Here is a 22,114-nt window from a genome sequence, read left to right as displayed (position 1 = left end):
GCAAAAGGCCTAACAGAGCCTGTGAAGTCTGAGCTAATGGTTTGGATGCGCTGGCAAGACTGCCTGCTCTGGTGTGCTTGGGCTGGCAGACTCGGTAATGGAGAATTTGCCTGCTGGCCCTTTTTCACAAGAGCAGAGTTTCTAAGGAGACAAGCACCTGTCTGCCATAAACCCTTTCTCTGTTTTCTTCTTCTGAGGTATCTGATGCCACTTTACAACTCTGTCTCAGTAAGTGGAGGAGAGATGGATTTTTAAAAGCAAGGATATTTCTTCCTGTTACCATTATTGACAAAAACAATACTGGGTTTGTACTGATACCTAAGAGCTACCTTTCTGTATATGGAACCCATGTGGTGTTTGCTGTATCCGTTCAGCTTGTCGTGTTTATTTAGTTCGTTCTTTGGGCCAGGGCCATCTAATACACTGTATCTTAACTACGTAGACACTGGAGTGGTGTTGGATTTAATTTGAAAGATAAAAACTAAATGGAAGGAAAAGATAAGGAGTACAGCATGAATATCAGGGCAGGGGGCTGAAGAAGTAGGTGGGAAAAGGGCTGAACTTGCATCCACATCTCCTCTCTCAGACAAACTGAGACCACTAAGTTAAAGAGCCAAGTTCCTTATGGCTCCGTGGGTCTTAGATTCTCCTTCCTTGCATGTGGCTCTACTTCAGCAGAGTATCCCTTCTTCCACCCTCCCTTCAGAAATGGGAGACATAGGTTTGAATCCTCCTAAGATGAGAAGGCCCTAGATCATAAGCAGTGCACTGCAGGTGTGACCATTACACTGTAGTGTTGGGCAGTAGTGTAGAAGTCAGGCTTTTCAGTACCACCACCCTTTTTCCCTTGAAGTGCACAGTCCCGTTCAGCTGTGGTGCCTACCCAGAAGAGGCTTCTGGGCTCTGAACTCTGCACGGGTGAAATGCAGCCTTGAGACAAGCACTGAAGTCCGGAGAGAAGGTAAAATTCACGTCCAGGTCTATGTTCACTGGCCTCTCAGCCTGCTCAGGCTCTTGGTATTGGGGATTGCTCTCCAGGTTCCTAACTATGGACTTTTAAAACACTGTTCTGAAAAAGGCAATATGGCAGCAGCTGCAATGTTTACACTGGAGGCACTTAAATAGCATCTTTGGATCTCCCACTATCTTTGCACATTGCTTTTCTTCCTTTTTTCTTGTGTGTGTTTTTTTCCCCCCTAGTTGCATTAAAGAATGATCAGATAAAGAAGGGCTCTTGTGCCCCTAAAGAATTTAGGTATTCTGGTACCAGACTACAGTCTGTCTATTGATGAAAGAGACTTTACTGATGCAAATAATCTCCCTGCCCCCGCAACACTTTTAGTGCGCCCTTTTTTAGCGTGCCCTTTTCTTTTAAATCAGTGGCATCTCAGACAAATACGTTCTCTCCTAATGTTTTGAGAAAGAGGCTTACATATACTTCTCACCTTGACTCCTATTATATTAAAAAAAAAAAAAAAAAAAAAATCAGCAGTGCTGTTGCATAGTGGATTATCTCCTCTTGGCCTGGAGTAGAAATACTGCCCTGTGAGTGATTCACATTGTCTTCATAGTGTAGTAATTTGGTTGACTGCATTCTTCACTCTTTTTTTTTTTTTGCTTTTTTTTACAGGTTAATTTGTAACAAAAAATTTGTCTTACAACAAGGAAGGAAATTGAAGCAGTAAGTTTTCGCAAAAGAAAGAAGGCACCTTATTTCTACCTGTTTGTTATTGTCACCTGTGGCATTTAGTCTTTTTTCCAGAACTAAAATCCTCTCAGGGAACTTCATGGCCTCACAGAGGTTCCTGTTGCATGCAGTATCAGTGCTTGAAACCAGACTTTATTATTGAATTCCTGTCAAAGGGGAAGACTGCCTTCTCTCAGCTTTTTCTACAGGCCATAAACCCTCTTCTTATATTGATTTTGGAATCCACTGAATTTACGTTGTGGAAGTAAATTGTATCTTCAAATCAGTCATTATTGGGTTTTGTTCTGGCCAGGATTCTCAAAACCAAGTTAGGGCTCTTAAATATCGCTCTTATCTAGACCAAAATAAGGAAAACAGCTTTTTCCCAAAGGCACTGTAACAAATAAGTAAATCAAAAACAGAAAGCCTGACTGTCTTTTTCCTCCTCACAAATGAGATGGGAAATAGAGTACATAAGAGCATTTGGAGATTTTATATAGAATGGGCAGGAACCTTTTCACTGTTTCAGTTATTCAAATGAGTAGCGCAAAAATACAAACTCTCTAGCACTTACACTGGATGAACTGAAAGTGATGGTAAGAATAATCAATTAATTAATGAAACCAGAACTGTGCAAAGAAGATACTTTCTCATTTGGTGAATGCTTCCTTCCCCTTTTCCTTTTGTGCTAAAGTGCAGTAGGAAGCCAGTGAATAAGACCAGCAGTTAAAAACAGCCAAAAGAGGGGAACTTCAGCTGTTCTGAGAGCCATCTATGACGCTGACCTGGCATTCTCTGCTCTGTACTGTTGGGCCCAAATTGGTCACTGTTTTTGCGTTTTGCTTTAGTTTTTAAAGCTACTGAGAGGATTGCCATTGGATGCAAGGGTAATGTAGGTTTGAGGAAGAACTAGTTCAGGAATCAGGTCATCTCCTCTTTGCCAGCCCTGCTCCCTGTTTTCAAGAGTCATGGCCCTCTTCATTTCTCTTTTCTTAGTCCTTTGTGTTTTGCATTCCTGGCTGCACGGAGCTCAACTTCAGTAGCAGTAGGAGAGAGAGTGTACCCCCTCAACCAGCTTTTCTGGATTTTGGGATTCTGCCATAATAAAAATCTGATGGTTGAGTAACTTATCCTTGTTCTTTCTGCCTGTGTGGATACTACGGTCAGCTAGATAAGAGGTCAGTTTTGGTTCGTGTGCTGTCTGACATTGTTCGTCCATGGACCATGGCTTATTGGGTAGGGTATCTCCATGCTCATATCATGAACATACTTGTGGAGTTCCTTGATGTTTCCATTGTATGATTTTTCTGTTCAACTGTCCCCATTTGTTGTCATGTAGACAAAAATTTACCATGCTAAGTGCTGGAGGGAGATTACAACTAATAATTTTTAGCCGATCCATGAGAATAAGATTGAAAAAAAATGTACTATTTTGTCAGGTTAAATATTTCTAAGTGTGTCTTTGAGAAACTCCTTAATGCTGTTAAATGATTCAGGAATCTTGGGGGAAAAATAGTGTGGGACCTGGTAATGACGGGCTGCGTCCTAAGACTAATGGAAAAGGAAGCTTGTATGAGATTTTTTCGAAGGATAGCTTTGGAGTGCTTGACTTTGCAATCTTAACAAACATTTAAGTTTAATTTTTGGTATTTAATGTGTTCTTCTAAAGATGTACTTCCACTCTGGTATTGGAGTTTTTAGTAGGCAGTGAGATAGTATGGATCTGATGCTGTTACAAATTTATAGGTCAGTAGAGGATCCCCAGAGAATGCTTTCCTCCTTAACCTGTTAATAGATTCTGTGACATTATGATCTAATGATATTTCTTCTGTCTCTGTAGAGGGCATCATTGTCAGTATTCTTTATCAAAGCCTTAATCCTCTTGGGGTATTCTCTGAGCTCTAAACATGTAGCTACTGTCTTTCCCCTTAGTTCATTTTGATTTATATGAGTTACTCAAGGAATAGTGCTTGCAGAATAAAATTGCTGCAGCAATTCACAGTATTTTGTGTTCTTATATTATTCAGAGTTTTTGCACATTCAGTTCTTTTTTTTGCTGTTTTCTTGCAAATGTTAATGTTCCAGACAATCACATCTGGTTATTTACTCCTTTCATTCAACAACATAGTAATCTGTTTGTTCATAGTACAACTAGACTATCTGAATCCATAAGTCAAAATTTTTTGCTAGTTTATCTTAGCAAGGAAAAATAATGGTAAATTATGTGATCATTTTGTAACATCTTCCTGGTTCCAAGCACAATTATTATTAGCAAGTAACACTGCTCCCAGTAGCTATGCCTTTCAGACTGTAACATGTTTTAATGTGTCTGAAGTGAACCATACACAGTCTGTGCTCTGCATAAGGTTAAGTTCATTCTTTCTAAGGCTTTTCAAGATCAGCAATGGATTTATTTCCCAAACACAAATATTTTGTTGTGTTCTAGCTATGCAAAATGATTATAGAACTTCCTTAAAAGTGTATTTGCTTTCTTTATTATTTTGTCACATATGTGAAATCCTTTTTCAAGTATTCTGAAGTCTTATTTTAGAGACTGTAATAAACTTGTAATAATGTTATTTTTGCTTTCTTAATCTATGCTTTAAGTGATCTCTTGGTTCCCTTCTATGAGCTACTGTAAATTCTTCGGCACTGGACCTCATTCTATTACATTTTGTACATCATACTGCAATGTTATATAATGTTAATAGACAAAACAAGGCAGGGGAAATAAAAGTGAAGAATGACTTTTTCAGGGGATGTTAGAGATTACTGACAGAGCTGTGGTGAGGTGTTCTTAAGGTACCTGAGTTCCTCTCCAACAGCATCTTTTGCCTCTTGTTTCCTGTCACTATTTGCTATGAGAGTGAGCTTGTCACCTTTCTTGTAACGTGTCTGAAACTGCCAGTTTTAAACTTGGTTCTGTACATCTTGTGAAACTTTCAATCTTTGTTTAAAGTAGATAGAAAATTATAGTATGATGACATAGTTGTATTTTTACCTTCAATTTTCTTTGGGTTTATAGTGATATAAATAATACTTTATTGTGTCCATCAGCAGTGTCGGTATGCATAAAGTGTCCTGAACACTGAGTGTGGGCCCACAAAGTACTGTTTTCAGAGTCTCTTTCAAGAGAGGAACAACAATTTAGGTCTGACAGCCCTAAGTGTGTTAGCACTTACAAACTGAGGGAGGCAATATTTTCTATTCTAAAATCTGGCCTTGTATCTTTTAGTTGATGGCAGTGTCTGTTCTGGCAGCAAATTCCTGCAAAACATTCCCTTGCCAGAACTGTAAATCTGTTTAGGTTCTGAGGTTCATTTTTCATTGAAAGGATCAATATATTCAGTAGCAGCTAACACTATCTTGCTGATGATGAAATTCCTGGCTTCCTTGCTGAGAGCAAATCAAGTGTGTCTTTAATGGGCAGAAAGAAGAATATGTCCATTTAATTTAAGCAATAAGTGAAATAAACATTTTTTCCCCCCCAATTCACATGAAGCTGTGGTGGTGGCATATATTATCTTTTGTGAAGTACCACTCCCTTGTTCAAGGTATCTTCATTTCTTAGTGTTTTGAAATTGATACCAACCTCTAAATCAACTGACTTTCCTTTTTAATTTTTTAATATTGTGTCCTGGTGGGCTTTCAACTTTGGACTCCTGGGTGACCCATGTACCTGAAAAGACAGAAGGCTACTTTCTTTGGTGATTATGTTCACCTTTCCTTCCAGGTTGGTTGAAACCTTGTGCCTAATTTTATTTATTGCAAAGATTCATAATGAAGCATTTCCATTTTAGAATTACTAATGTAATAACTTCTATTCATTGAGCAATCTACTTTTAAGACCTAAGCTACTTCATTTTTTTAATTCACAAGCAAATTGAAGATAGAGTATGTACAAGCACCCGATAGTTTAAATATGTTGTTTTGACTCATGCACATTAACAGAGCTCAGGTAGTCTAATGCCTGCTGTATAATTATATCAGTATTCATTAGTTCTGGAATAAGAATTTGAATATCCATGTATGTATATATACATACATGTCTGGATATATACGTCTGTGTATATTGAAAGCATTGGTGGATCAATAAAGAAAAACATTGTGGTTCAAAATGAGGCAAGCATTCTGCAATATAATCAAAGCTGGACACCTAACTGATAGGTATGCAGTCCCCAACTGTGGGGGAAAAAACAGTGAATTTTGTCCTTTGGAGGAGCAGAAGGGGATTGTGTTTTGTTATTGAGGCTCACTGCCTGCCTACCACCTGAGAAAAAGTAGAGGTAGGTTTCAATGTTTTTCCTATTAATGAGTCAGGAGTTAACTCATTGGTTGGTGGATCTGTGTATCAGTGGTGTTCAGAGTGGTAGAGATTAGAGAGGTATTTAATTTTATATGAACTATTTGTGTATTTTCACCTTTGAGTACAAATATATGTCTGTGTTCTTAGTAGTGGATCTGAGATGTTTCTATAGGTTCAGCTCCCTGTGATTGTAACTTTGTGTTTTAGACACTTCAGTCTACAGTTCTTTATTTCCTCTCACAATAAATAAGGACTTCTAAAAATAGAACTGGTTGGAAATTTTCTATGGAACTGGAAAATTTGTTTTTGCAAGAAAATTTTAATTTTAATGACTCTAAAATTTGCATATTTGGAAAGCTGGAATAATGTTTAAAAGCCTTCTTGGGACTATGTCACCTGAAACAAGATTTGAAATATGTTCATGCTTCATCACAAGGTGAAGTTTTTTGTAAGAGCACATGATGATATTCAAGTGCTTGACTCTCTACTCATTTGGAGTCCCTCATCGGATTGCTGTCCTGTTATGGGAACCATGTGATGTTTTCAGACGCAATTTTCCTGAACTACTTGTGTCCTTTTTTTTTTTTTTCTTATTTGTGGTAGCTGGTGTTTCAAACTTTTCATTTTTAATTTGAAACAAAAGCAGCTTTACAAGCTTTGAAAGCTCCTAAGAGGAGAGACTGATTCTTCAGCTTTTTCCTCCACTCTGTCTTTGCCACTGTAAAGAACAGTAACTAAAGGAAGATGGGGCTCTGCCCTAAAAATTAATAGAGATGAAAAGGTTGTTTTTTTGATCATCTGAATATTTGGTGAATCTTTATGAAAAAAATATTGCTCTAACAGTAAAGATAACAGTAAGTTTAGAACTGCAAGATTTAGAAAGTGTTGAAAATTAAACAAGGAAGTGTATTGCTACTAAGTTAGCCTTATGTAGAAACTTCTTTGTAGTTTCAGTCTCCTTCGATCAACTAAAACGAGGACCAGTGTCAGCTCTCTTAGTGCCTTTGTTTGTAGGGTGCACCTCCTGCAAATTTATAAAGTTGATTTTGTGTAAAGTATGACTGTAAGCCCAATTTCCCAAAGCTTTGACACATTCACTGGGTCTGTTCTAGAGTGGTAGGTCTCAGTCCATCCCTTTTCAGCCCCTTTTTTTAATTTTTGTACTGCTGAAGTGCCAGGGAGTTATAAACCAAAGACAGGCCTTATGTACTCCCCCTGACCCATCCTCATCCCTTTCCTGATGAAGTTCACTGAAATTCCTTGTTGTGTGTATTCACATTGGAGAGCATAGCAATGCCACCTGGAAGGGAGTTATTGTGCTACTAAATAGTGGGGGTTTTTTTGTTGTTTGTTTGTTTTTTGACAGTAGCAACCTATGTAAAAAGCGAAACAAATCTGTGCTGATCCCTTAATTCACCTTGTTAAACCTGGCCAGACGCAAGGCAGGGAAGGAGCATCTATATGTCTAATACTGCCTAACTTAAACTATCCTCTAGCTCAACCCACTTTAATAAACAGGGCTATTTCTGTATGATAAAAATTGATAATTAAATACAAATCTGAGTTCCATTGTGTAGCCTAGTTTGCCTTTAGCAATTTATAAAGACCAGATGGGACACAAAATGTAGCAGAGAACAGGTTACAGAATGGGTGTTTCAGTGAGATTTCAGGGTTACATCTGTGGCATGCATCTGAGTTCTGCTGACCGGGGAACAGAGCCCTGCAGTCGTTGCAGAGTGCTGGGGATCTGTCTTGTGTTTTCTTTCTGCATTTTGCTGTGATGTTTCACTCCTGTGGCTCAGCTTTCAGCCTCATGTTGCCTTGGGGCTGCATGGTTGGCTGGATTTGGAGGTCTGGCCAGACTGGTTCTGCTGGGAGGGAGGAAGCGATGGTAAGGGTTGGGGCTATGCTCTGTGGTACAACCCTGCTTATTTCCAAAGTGTGCTTGCAGAGCACTGAACACAGCTGGAGGACAGACCTCCTTCTTCCAAAGTCTGAGCCTGCCTTTTCAAGAAGTACTCTGTGCAAGACATGATGCATTTCTGGACCTCTTTCCAGCTGGCTTCACCTATAGCTTTCCATTCCTTTTATTTAACCACAGAGTCAGGTTGATATCCCTGTCTGTGCAGTCACTCTCTAGGGAAGCCTTCCTGGCTGGCTGTGCAATAGGTGATGGTTTCTATTATTTCTGTTTGTCACTTGACAAAGTGACACTTAAACATTCCTGTGTGCTAACAGCAAAAAGGCCAAGTGTATCTGCTGACTTTTACTGGAGCTGGACTCATAGCTGCTGTTAGCATTTTCCAGAACACTACTGCAATACTGCTGCACTGAAAAAGTAATTATAAAAACAGATATTTTTCTGACAAGTTTTACATTTTATCAGTATTGTTATTGCATATTTAACTTTTGTCCTTTATCTGCTGAATAAATTCTGTGTTGGTGAGCAGACGTCTCTGTTGTAGCAATGAACCAGCTCCCAGGCAATTTTCAGCTTTTGTTTGCTTTCTTCTTGTTTTGTCTCACTTCCACAAACTACAGATGACTTAATCAGTTTCGGTTTTAGCTTTATATGTCCTTCTTCTAGTTAAAACCTGCCCTTTCTTCCAGCTCCATCAGATCTCTGAAAGGGATGCTTTTGTTTAAGATCCTGTTGCTTTGTTATTTTTGTAGATTCCTACATCCTCATACGTTGTTATCGTACATCTTTTGTATGATGTAAGGTGCTGTGTGTAAAAACAGGGAAAATGCTCTTCCTCAGGTATGGTTCCTTCAATGATCATGCAAAGCATCTATATATATTTTTTAAGAGTTAATGATCTCTGTAAATGTTGTTAAATACTCAGCCATTAGTGGAAAACCACTTGCTGATTAAATCAGACAGTGGTTTTAAGAATTCGTGTGCTCAGTGAATAAGATTTAGCATTATTTATTTGAAAATTTAACTGTTATTTCTCTTTTCCCCAAAAGACCATCAGGGGAATTTAATTCCCCCCAAAGAAATCAATTGTTTAAGCCTCAGTATCAATTTAATTGTTTTTGTCATTAATTGCAATGCTCAACTGATCAACTGCAGTCATAATTTGATGCCATCTCCAGGAGACATCAATGGAGTAAGTGGAATACTTTTTTTCTTAATTTTTAGTATTTCTAGGTACAGGGAAGTGCAAATAATTACAAAAAGAAACTTGGCATTTTTTTTCATGCTTGTAAAGAGACTATAAAATATTCTTCAGTGGATACTTCTTTGTCAACATACAGCGGATGTGCAGTCCATGTTGTGCTGGTTAAATATGTAATCGATGAAGAACTGTTTCTGCTCCTTAATTGGGCCTGGCTATTTTTACAACATAAAATGGAAATTTAGTAATGGTAGTGGCAATTCAAAACTCTCTTTACATAACTCATTTGTTGGCCAGATCGGCATCTACTAACAGCAGGTGAATGGATATACCAAAGTAATCTATTGTGGCTATAGAAATGATTATCTGAGGAAGCAGCTCATATATTACTTCTCATAAGGATTTATTTCAGACATTGCAGTGCTTTTAATATTTATAGGAAACAAATGACAATACTTAAACAAAAATATACTTTTGAAGTTGGTCAGAATTTTGCAAGAATTCATTTATTTCTTGCTCAGATGTTGTATCTGTGAGTCAGCTATAACTCCAGATAGAAAATATCCCAGAAAGGATCCATCTCCAGAGCTTGAATATGTAGCCTTGGGTCTCTATGAAAATAGCTTTCTATCATCCTTCATTTGACTGTCAGCACTCAGCTACTGATGTAACATGTGTAAGAAAATGGAGAGGTGCTATGCTGGGCTGTTTTCATGAATAAACCAGAAACGTAAACAAGTGCACTGTTTCATGAATAGCAGAAAGTACTCAGAACTTGTTTCTTTAGTAGTATTATTTGGCATAAATGTAGTGATTTTGGTAGGAAGAACACAAGCATGATAAAAAAAAATCAGTGTAGAATACACTTAAAGAATTTTAAAATGTTTATCCGGAAGATCCTGAAAAGTAATAGAGGGAAAACAAGGTTCATATGCTGGATCTATTCATAGAACTTGGCTGGGCATATTTCAATTTTTTCAACAATGATTTAGAAGGAATCATTGTTTCATTTTAAAGAAGGAGCTGGCTCAGTCAAATATAAAGGCGTACATGAAATATATAGTGGGAAGCACTAGCCCAGAATATTAAAGAAGGGCTTAGCAGGAGCAGTAAATTGTACTTGACCAATGAGTTCCCACTGTGATGCTGTGACTGAGCAGAAATACTAACTTTGGATGTTTAAATAAAGGAATATTAAGTTGGAGAAGTTAGTAAATTCATGAGAATATTTTTTGAGTTAGAAGTCTTGTGCCAAAGTAAGAGAAATGCAGGCTGAAGAATTGGGAAGGAGCCAGAGAAAGCTTCAAGAGTGTGGGGAGGGAGGGGTAAAAGTGTTCCCTCATAAGATACTTAAGCTCAGTTTATTTTACCCAAGTGATGAACATGACTTAATCATGCTTTACAACTATGTATTTGGAGAGGAGAGTCTTGATACCAGAGGGTTTTTAGTAGTAAAGAGTAAAATGAGATTTAGTGGTTAATAGCTGATGCTAGACAAATTCAGGTTAAAAATGGAAGAAGAAAGGTGTAAAGATTTGGTATTGAGAATAATCAACCTTTTTGAAAAGCTTGTCTAAGGATATGAATCTATAAGTTTCTGTGAACAGAAATTATTATGTGCTTATACTTTGTAATTCAGGAAGTTAGTTTGGCTGCTAGTGGTCCCTTCACTGCTTACAGTATGAGATGCACAAATTTAAATCAGATCAGAATTAACTCCCGTGCATTAGTTGATATTAAAAGACATTCTTACCCTGAGCATGGAACATCCCTACCACAGGTTAATAGGTGTTTTTCTTAGTCTTGCCCCCCCCCCCCCTTTTCTTTTTTGTCTGAGAGTGCTTTATCTTCAGAGTAGTAAAGGAGCACCACCCAGACATGGCAAAGGTATTTATTAGGCCCTTGTTAAAAGTGAGATGATCAGTTTATCTAAGGAGAAGTGCAGTAACTTTGCAGAAGGGTACCTTATTATAACAGCTATTTTCTGAATCTTCAGTGCCTCCGGTAGCATGTCTCTGTGTAACAGCTTTCAGATGGCCTCATGGCAAAGTTGCTCTGCTACTCTTGCTCTTTGCCTTGGGGCTTGGTTGTAATAAGCTGGAGATGTGGGTGTAAAGTTGCCAAAAAACAAAAACAAACAAAAAACCCCCCCACCCTTCTCCTTTTTCTTCTCCAGGAGTCTGTGGAAAAGTCCTGTCTTCCCTGCTGGTTACAAGCATAATTAATTTCTAAAAATGTTTCTGATGATGTTCTCTGACATTAACTATTTGTTGGTCCTCCATGACAGCAACACCCTCTAGCTGTTGTGGCTCCTTATTTTTACAAAGAACTGAGAACCTAAATCTTACCTCCTTTTGCATCCTTTTCTTCCTTCAGCCCTTACTGAATGGCTAATAGCCATTATTCTGGCCAAAGATAATTGTGTAAGGATCCTACCAGAACCTTTCCTAAACAAATAAATGGAGTTAGTGAAAAAGAATGTGAAAGACAAAGATACAAGCCATGTTTTTTCAGTTGAATACCACAGATAAATCGAGTGTTTCAAAACAAAAAATAATATAACCACACGAAGGAATTAGAGAATACCATCTTGATCAATAGAATTTACTTTCTTTATGGGTGTATGAGATGCTTCTAGCTGTCCTATGAACATGATCTGAATGCGAAACCAATAATATTTTGCAAATCACGCACTTCATTGTTTGTCAGCTTCCACACTGCAGTGATTAAGAGGTTTCCCTGGTGACATGAGGCGTTAGATCACTGATTTTATTCTTCAGCTTTTATTTCACAAACCCTTTTATCACAGCATTTATTTTTCAAACCCTCCTCTCCTGCTCTGAATATATAAGCAAGGTTTATAAAGCAATTTTGAAATTGATAACTGACAGAATAGGAAGATATGATTTCTCCAGTAAATATTGTTTTACAAATTGATTACAAGAAGAAAACAGAAAATAAGGGAATAAACAATGAGGCTGGGGAGAAATAACCACAGTTTAAGGGGATATCATACCTGAAGAAGGGAAAATGGGAAGAAGGAGGACCAATCTAAGTCAGACATTTGTATTTGTCCCAGCCATATCTAAATATGAGATAATATGATATAGAGAACAAGGATGCTTAAACCATATCTTCTGTACAATGTCAAATGTAGAATCCAAACCTCTGTCTTGAAATAAAATTATCTGTGCAAATGCAGGCCAATTCGTTAGTTGAATTATCCTAACCAACATAGATGCACTGAACAGGCAAATGAAAATTTATTTTGTAATTTACTTTTGAAGGGCCTAGCAATAATTCTGAGTATTTTTATAATCCTTATGACTATGAGGTGTAATGGAAGTGTTTATAATTTCATTTAATTTTTCTTAGTACTGTAAGTAACTGATCATATTAACTTTTTATTTTAATGGTATGAGTAGCAGCTCATTTTGCTTAACCCATCCTGTCTATAAATGTCTGGAGGAAGAGGAGAGCCAGCAAAATACATGTCTAAGACCCTAAGACTTGCCAAGAGAATAATCAATTGAGATGCTGGTAGACTGATAGGGAAATGGATTCCAGACTCATGGACCACTGCATAAAACACTTTGTCAATCGTTTCATCCGATCTAAAGCAATGGAATAGAGGATCAGCAGTTCTCTGCTACTGTAAGACCTTCTTGCAGAGACAGAAAAGACTTTTCAGCTAACCAAATGGCAAAATACCTGGTCATACTCCATGTGGTTTTATACTGTGAGGATACTGAGTAACCTGTGTGAATCACAGATGTTGAGGTAAGGCACAGAATTTTGTGCATAAGCACTTTTCAGTTTATTTTGCAGTGATGAAAAAGATTTTTGAGTTGTACAATAATTTTAGTAAAGCAAAGCATTCAGCTTTCAAAACTTTTAAAGTAAAAGTGAAGTAAATTTTGAGGTAAAACATTGACACTATTAAATTCAACATATTTCCTTAAAATATTTTTCTGATTTTTTTTAAATCAAAACAGTATAAAAAGTCTGTGTCTTTTAAGAAAAATGGGTGTTGAGGTAAACCAGAGCATTTCACAAAATTTTATCAGAAACTTTTCACACAGCTCTAGTTAATGGATTTGAGGATGGGATTTTTTGCCAGTTGTAATGAGATCACATCTCACATCAGCTTCTGCCTAGTGTGCTAGATCAAAATATAAATGATAATAGTGCCAATATAGATCTTTGTGAATGGTAACAACAGTTTTGCTACATGTGGATGAATATGAATTACGTTGGACCCAGTTTTACCCTGGGTACCTGTGACCTAATCAGGATTAATGAGACATTTGTCCTGTGGATCCATATCAATACTGTTTCACTCATTCAGTTCTTTGTTATTTGTTAGTTCTCTTTCTAGCAAGCAGTAATGATTGTGCTGTATAGTAGTGATAATTTATTTTTGAAACTCTAGGAAGATGATTTCAGCTTAGAAGACACAGCAGTGTAGCAGCTAGTTTTCTCTATGACCTCGAGTGATGTGATTAGCAAGTTACTGTTGTAACTTGTCACTGAATTGTCATTGTTCTGTTCTGCATCTGATTGTGATCTGAACAGCTTTCACAAATCTATCCCAGGTCACTAATACAAGGTATGTTGTAAAGTACAATAGAATGCATTTCTAACTTTCTGCTCGTTGACTGGTGAATAAATCCTCCATTCATGAACTAGAAACAAAATTACAGGACTAGTTGAACTAACCCATGTAAATTTTTCCAACCAGGTGTATAGTTTGAATTATGTTCTTTGTGAATATTCAGCGTTCAAAGTTAATATTTGTGTTTTGCTGAAGTTCAGGAATGTTTTCATATACTCAGTGGGAATAGTTACATTGTGGTCAAAGTTGAAACTCAGTTCTGAATATAAACAATAGTTGTAAAGATTTTTTTTTCCTTTTTCCTTTTATTTATTATCCATCTCAATAATTAAATTTGATTCCATTTTACTAAACTTGTCCTACAGTTGAAAACTGAATTTCTGTTTATGCTTTGCCTTGAACAGTTAAAATTTTCTAACTAGGAGGTGACTGACTTGTAGTAGGTGGGTCTTAAAGCTTTATATATATGCAGTGGATTTACAGCATGAATAGTGATGTGCTACAAATAATGATTTTCGTTAAAGAGACCTCATCCTCTGGAAAGGGCTGTATCTAAGTAATGTGAGTGCACTCTGTACATCCCATAGGCATTAGGCATGTGTTTGGGGAAGCAAGGGAATATACTATGTATATTTGCTTAAATCTGACACTTTGGGAAGCATCAGATCTACTATGAGTTCAGTAATATTATGGAAGACAGCTCACCTTGTTACTATAAACTGTGTGGCCTGCTCAGGCAGGAAGGTTGGGCATTGCCCCCCTCAAATATCAGGATTTTAGTCTAAATGCATGTAAGTGAGGCAGAAACGAATGACTGGGCTGTGCAGGCAAAACAGTGCTAAGGGAGGCCATGGGGATATCCAGCTTTAACACATTAACTGAATGAGTCAAGCTAGACTGACAGCCGGACAGGCAGCAGCAATTGCAGGTGAACTGCTCACCCTCATGACCAGATGCTTTGTTAATCAAGCTGTAGCATCTGTTAATTTCTCCTCTGGAAGACCTTTTTCTCAGATTGAACGAATAGCTCAAGTGATTCACTCCACAGCGTTGCTGGGGTTGTTGGTGGAGAGACGCCTCTTTGCTTCACTGCAAGAGCTGCCCAGAGCTGCAGTGCTGTTACTCTTAGTGCAAAGGCTTGCAGCGGCAGGGATGTAAAGGCATGAAGTGGTACCTGTGACCCAGTGTGCATGTCAAGGAGTGCTCATTCTAGGAGCTTTCAAAATACCAAAGATGACATGCATATGGTCCAAGAAAATGTGTTTTGTGTCTTTAACTTGTTAACAGTTGTCTCAATAAAATAACCTTTTCTCCTGCTACATATTCTTCAGTGAGATAATGTGTGATCTGAATTATAAGTCAAACGGCTGTTTTTGTGGAATATATAGATAATGTGCTAGGTACTTGTTATGTGTCAGTATAATTTAATAATACTGAGGCCATCTTTTATTTCTTCATTAGCAACACTATTGTTTTTATAGTTCCTTCTTTGGGGCTACTGCTATTAATAGTCTAAGTAATTCTGCATGGAGTATTTGCCATATTATGGCCATCACAACCAGTTATGTGTTAAATTTATATGAAAAAAACCTCTTAATTTGGGAAGTATAACTTAATCCACACTTCATAAATATATATTTTACTTCATGTATTCCATTTTTGAAACACAGTTTCTGTCTTCTCTGTACCCTTCATTGCCATTTCTACTTTCAACCAATATTCGCAGAAAAGTATTAGAAAGTTTTCCCATCTCTGAATGACTTCTGATGGGTATTCCATCTTATTTGAACTTCTCACTAGATCTTACAGATTGCCAGTATAGCATTTTCAGCTGCAATATCCTTGTCCTGCTTAGCAGTTTCTGGCTAGTGTTGGATTTATTTTATATGCAAAACATGCATATGTTCCTTTTGGTCCAGAGGCAACATCCCCGTAGCATCTCAGAGCTGTTTTGTGAAACTGAGACATTTACCTTCACTGTAAAACCAAAGGGCAAACAAGTCCTGATGTTTTGGAAAAACTTGCAAAGACTTAGAATGCTGTACATTGCAAAGAGGCATGTCACCATGTGAAAAGTTTCCATGGGTTGCCTATTATGTTACTTGAGAATTGATAGCCCTTTTACTATTTATCTTAGGTACTGATGTAATATTGCGTGTCAGGTTACAGAAAGGCATAGAATATTCTTTTACATAATACTGGAGTGTCTTTTTCCTTTCTCTTTTGTAACTGAAGTTTTCTGATTGACTGCACTTTTATGGCTCAAATAGTCCACTTATTTGTTCTATGGACATTGCAGGAGCTTTTGAGCTTGTATTTCCAATATATTCTAATTTGGAGTAAACTTTCCTGTCATTATGGTCACATTACACCACAACTCAGAAAGGAAAATTCACTGTGGTCCCACTAAACCTGTGACAGTTTAGGATGGGATTAGATAAGTACATTGTTAATAATTTATTTTTTAAAAGATACAGTATGTGCATGTGAGATTACGATATTTTGCAACTTCCAATTATTTTGGTCAATGAAATGAGAAAATATTTTGAGGCATGTGATACAACTTCTGTGCAACTCAGTGGAGTGCATGATGTGCATTTTGTACATTGCTGTTGTTTCTAAATGTGCACTTTGGTAAGATAATGTTCATCTTCAGATTTAAACTTGGTTACTCCCTCCTGTTGGTGTCATGTGAAAGGCAATAAAGCCATGATGAAGCAGAGATAACGAGGCCAAAGAGGAGATACCTTAAGGGAAAGACAGTTGCACAATATCCATGTCCTTTTGGACATGCCCTTATCCACCTCATGGCTGGGAGAGAGTTGACCTGAAGCTTTGGCATGCACATCCCCCCTGTGAAAAGAATTTGAGTAGCAATCTGTCAATATGGTTTATGCGCCTTTTTCCCCACTGCTCTGATCAGCTGTAAATGCTTCCATGGTTTTTACCAGCTGCTGAGAGATTATGAAGATTGGAGGTGTGAAACAGGTATGGAATATCCAATAATGCAATCAGTTCCTAAATGGTGTGCAGATTGTCAGCACTGCATTTCCAGCAGAGTGGGGTTTTTTATATACTTCACATCCATCAATAACCCTGGCAGAGGTAAGGGCTAGTAGATTTTGCTGTTTTCTGAATTTGCAGGATTTTGATGAGATTCCTCTTCCTGAAGAAACTTCAATACTTAGAATTAATCATAAGGCAGCATTATGGGATATTGAAGACAAGGGTTGGTAGCCACAGAGCTGCTAAAATCTGGTGCAAATGTTGTAAAATTTTGGATACTGGAATGATTTACTGCAGAAAGTGAGAGCAAATCCTGGAGTGCCAAATCTTCCACTCAGGTCAGTGAAGTCAGTTCTTTGGGATAGAAACAACCTCTGTCCTAAATCTCCAGAGCTCATTCTATTGAAATTGTCAAGGAAAGGTTAAAGGTGACTTATTTTGGTCTCTCTCTGTGCTGGTGTGGGAGTTTGTGTGATTGGAAAGTGAAGCTAGACAAATGGCAAAAATAAGGCATCATTTCCTCCTCCCTCACTGACTGAGCACCTACCCAAGAACAGTGCTGGACCTTGTGTCTTAGGTCAAGCCTGGATGATTGCTTCATTTCCGTGAAGGTCAACAGCTTGCATCAGACTGTGATCATGTTGTGTGACCTCCTGGGGTCTCTTGTGAGTATCTCCTGAATCTGAGATAACTTCTTAGTACAGAGGGGTCTGTGGGAGGATTTTGGACTTTTGTATCTTGATTTTGGGGGTGGAAATACATAAATAATTACTCTGACATACAGATGTACACAACATTTTTGTCTCTATTTTATTCTGTTCTTACTAAATTTAACAGAACTACATTAAAATTGTCCCTTTTGCCTGCTGTTCTCCCTCCCTGTGTTGTGGTGTAGAAGTAGCACTATTGTTGCACTGGTATTTAGGGATGTCTCTTGTCATACTTTCTTCAGAAGCACATAGGCTCTCAGTCTGCTTGTACAGCTTTTCTCATCTTAATGTATTTGATTCATGTGGGTGCTTTTAATGTGGTTGGCAGGACAAATAAGAGATATTATCTGGTGTTGAACATTTTAAGAAAAAAGAGTTATTCAAGGTAATGTCTTTAATTTGTAATAACGGAACCCTTGAAATGTATCCTTGATTTTTATTGCCAAACTAACCCTTTTAGATTCATGGATAAGCTACTGCACACAAGCTACAATGCTCTTTGACTTCTAATTAGTTCTTTCAGCTAGTGTTACTTACAGAAGATGGAGTGCCATGATGTTGAGGACAAGCATGATTTCAATCCTGTGCTCCAAAAATATGGGCTTTTATAACCAGAGTGAAAAAAACAAATTTATTTCTGAGAGAATTCCCCATGAGGTTGAATGATGATAGGACCTCAGTGTATCCATGCATAGACAGCTTGCTTTATGTTTGTATGCTGAAGTGGCAACATGAGTGATGTTCAGGTTGGCCAAAAAATGAGAAAGTAGAAATTCATATATGGAAGTTCATTTGTACGAGTGAATGACTGATCATGGTTTAATAAATCTTTACAGCAGTTAGTGTTACTACTTTCAAAGTCTTTGCAATCAGTTAAGTCCTGTATTTGCTCCCTCTTTCAGGAATCTTTCATACATTGTGAATTTGTCAAAGTTCCTGTGTCTATCTTCTGTTGTCTTAATTTTTTTTGTCAGAATTATTGAGGAGTAAACCTGTTTTAAAAAGGGGAGATTCTGATTTTTCAAAATTGAATTGAGGCATAGTAGCTGGGCATTATGTCACATATTTAGTGGATGCAGGTGTGCAATCCTGTTTCAAACAAGCCTCATACAGGGCTACATACTATGCTTCTTTAGTAGAAAAAAATGTAATTAGAAGTGTGTTTGGAAGCTTTGCCCACTTCCTGTTCCTTCTTAGTCAGATGCTGATGTCACTAAAGTGATTTGAAATAGTATCTACCAGTTATTACAAATGCTTTACACTTAATGATGAGTTATTGGACTGTATTCATTTGTTGCCTTTACCTCCTGCTGCTCCATCTGCTGCTTACTTTTGCTGTTAGGCTTTTTAAACTAATATATATAGGAGGAAAGAGGCAAAGCACTGAATAAGTTGTTCAGGGAAGATGGAAGATCTGGAGTTAATGAAAGACTGTTTGAAAGGAGAAAATGAGAGGTTTATGGTATATATACACAATGACAACAATTTAACTAAAAGTGTGACTTTAAACTAATCTATCTGAATGGATATGTTGAACGTAGATGCCCAGACCTGAGTTGTTACGTGGTTTATCATAATTAACATGTAATCGAAAGGTTTAATGAAGCTGATTTAGCATGCATTCATTTAAATGTGTGACACACTTGTGTTTTGGCAAGTCCTGGCTGGTAAGGGAAGGAGGGAGAAAAATACAGGTAAGGTATTTTAAAGGTAAATGCAGGTAAAGTCTTTTTCAAAAATATTGTATTGTTCATCAGCTTGGACAAAATGTTGTTTTGTTGCAATCTGCCACACAAAACTAGTCAGAGAGTGTTGAGAGGTTTTTGAACAGTTAGTGTGCAGTTCTTTTCTTCTTCAGTCCCTATTTGAAGATGGCTTTATCCATCTTTTGGATAAAAGAGATGCTTTTGCTTTTAAATTATAATTTGATTTAATATTTTTTCACAGTTGTCTTTTAAAACCCTTCTTTATGTAACCCACTCAGACCTGTCGACTACTGATGTATGAAACTGATGACTGGTTGTGCTTAACTCTAAAATTACTACAAATATTTGCAAAAATATAGGTGCATGTGGGAACTGCTTGGATGGTAGGTTTCTGGAGAAAACCTAGCAGTCTGGGAATTTTCATGATGAAAATGTCTTTATTGCTCCTGACAAGGTGTGATTTTAGTTGAATTATGATAAAGAAAAGCAACAAATGTCTACAGTGCTTAGAAAAATGTAAAGATTGCAAAGCGCTACAAATAACTGTTTGAACTGACTGTTCAGGTGATTATCAAAATGTTGTTTAATGGAGGTGTTTGGATTTTTATTTAGGAGGATAGGAATACTTTCACTTGAATGGGATTCTGACTTCCTGAATCTGCTTTCATGATGTTACTGTGATAACAAACAGAAAGCTCAAATACTTATCCTTACAGTTCTCGATGCAGCACAGCTAATGCACAGACTTAACACAAGTGCTGGTGAACTGGATATGTCAGCAGAGGAACTCAGTAGGCCTGACTATAGGGACTGTGGTTTCCATAATAGAATGAAATAAACTATGACAACAATGAAGTTATTTTAATTTACAGTGGTAGGTGAAAACTGGTATTATTTGAACAGCAGTTTTGTCTTCATTTTGATAAGGTTGTCCAACAACCAGTAAAGTAAATGAGACAACAACAGCTGCACTGACAGTGCTGTGAAAAACATCATCTTGACATTTCTGAGTTAGGTCTTTTTATCTTCTCAGGAAAGTGATGGCCACTCTCATCAAAGCCAAATTAGCAGTAGGGTTGGAAGAAGGAACTTCTTGGATGAGGAACGCTGCATATATTGGGAATATCAGCCTGCTTTTGTCATGTCTGAATGACTGTTTTAAAGTACTGAAGTTTTGGCTTAGATGATCCTGTGCCTGACTCTAGCCAGTGCTGTGCACTTTGAATAAAACTCCTCCTTCCTCAGCATGGGATTTCATTCTCCAGATTGCCTTTCCAAAGATCAGGATAAAACCTAAGACTGTCTAGCTCTGATAAGCCAGCAGACCACTTTGAAAAACCACAAGCTCAAGTAGATTTCAAGAATTCATGACCAACTAAAGGAAGTACATTTTCTAGGATAGGATGTCTTTCCTTTTAGATTATAACAAATTTGCCTTTGATAGGATAGAGCATTGAAAATGTAGCACTAATATCTGAAATGAACTCAGCCTTTCCTTTTCAACAGGTTGCCTTGGGGGAAAAGCAGATGAATGTCCTATCTTTGTTTTTGTTACTGTCTCTTGAGGGCAGTCACATGCTGTAGCAGTGGTCACTAGGAAAATTTTAAAGCTGAGGCTTCTAATGTGAAATTGTGCTGTTACTGCTTCTGCTTAATGAATGGAACAAATACTAGTAAAAGGATTAAAATATAAATCATATGAGTAATATACAGTAGGTTTAAAATTCCTCCTGAGTGAACATTTGGTGATCAAACAGCACGACCCATTTGGTTTTGGTGGAGGTGCCCGGATTGTAGCAGCTGAGGAAATAGGGATTTGTGTAGAAACAACTGATGGACCACTGTGAGAATAAGCAGTGTAGGGAAACCTGTGGGGAAGGTGGACTGTCACGGTCCGCGGGAGTGACGGGAAAGAATCATACGCACTCACAGAATGCAGATTCAATTCCAACTTTATTCAGCAATTTGCCCATCTTATAGGTACAGGCACGCGGCGCCTTGACCCTTGATTGGTGGTTTATACAGATTATGTCACAGGTAGCCAATCATGGCACCGATCACGCACGCAGCGGTCATGCCTTGTACCTTGCTACTTATTTAGCAAAGCTGTCTAGCCCTTAACCTTGGTTCCCACTGGCTTCTGCTAGTTTATCTGTACTTTCTCAGGATGTATCATTTCCAGCTGCACCAGTGTCCTTGGTGGACTACTTTAAAGCACGTAGCAGCGGCTATAGCCTGAGGCCTAAGGCTTCAGCAAATTTAGCTACTAATGCTAAGCAAGTTGTGCTAAGCAATTAATCCTAAACAGTGTTAGTTCCATGCTCTATATCTCATATAGATTATTGTTCTGAAGCACCGCAAGGGCCCCAACAATGGACAAGCTGAATTTAGATACTCTGCCTTATTAAACTGAAAGAATGAAATGCAGCTACAAGATTATTATTTAATGTGGATACACATCAGTTAGCTTAAGCCCAGAGGGTTTAAGTGCTATGTGAACTGGGAGCTTTAGTTGCTTGCTAAGGTGACTTCTTTCTTCCAGGCACTTTTTCTTTGACATTTCACATGCTGCCTTCAAGCCAAATGTGTACAACTGTACTGCTTGCTTCACTGACAGCTGTTGTGCTAGGGACAGGGTGAGAGTGTGTCGTTATTTGTAGTTACTAAGCAGAAGACAGGACCTTTCTCTTTGCAACAAGAAACTTGATGCAAAGAGAAAGTGAGAAATAACTGGCAGTGGAATGTATTTACCGTTACCCAAGGCAAAGGCTTATGAATATATCTGGAGGACTTTGAACTTTTGGAATCACGTTTTTGTAGTAACTTCAGTTCGCTCTATCTCCTGAAAACAGCTCCACATAATCACAGAATCACAGAATGGTTGAGGATGGAAGGGACCTTTAAAGATCATCTAGTCCAACCCCCCTGCTCAAGCAGGGTCACCTGGAGCATGTTGCCCACC

At 37.8% G+C, this 22,114-nt stretch overlaps 1 protein-coding gene across 1 annotated transcript in view; it reads left to right on the top strand.

Annotated features, from left to right (window-relative positions):
* Nucleotides 1–16,694: 16,694 nt before the first annotated feature.
* Nucleotides 16,695–22,114, top strand: part of LOC106494397 (opsin-5-like) — a 29,051-nt gene continuing 23,631 nt past the window's right edge. Inside the window, 2 exon segments of the mRNA XM_013954643.2 lie at nucleotides 16,695–16,718; nucleotides 16,875–16,959. Of these exon segments, the coding sequence (XP_013810097.2) occupies nucleotides 16,695–16,718; nucleotides 16,875–16,959 (109 nt within the window).

This window comes from Apteryx mantelli, chromosome 2 (assembly GCF_036417845.1).
Source record: "Apteryx mantelli isolate bAptMan1 chromosome 2, bAptMan1.hap1, whole genome shotgun sequence".
In the NCBI taxonomy this organism is placed as follows: Eukaryota; Metazoa; Chordata; class Aves; order Apterygiformes; family Apterygidae; genus Apteryx; species Apteryx mantelli.
Note: the sequence above shows the minus strand (reverse complement) of the source record. Positions and strands in the feature narration are given on the sequence as shown.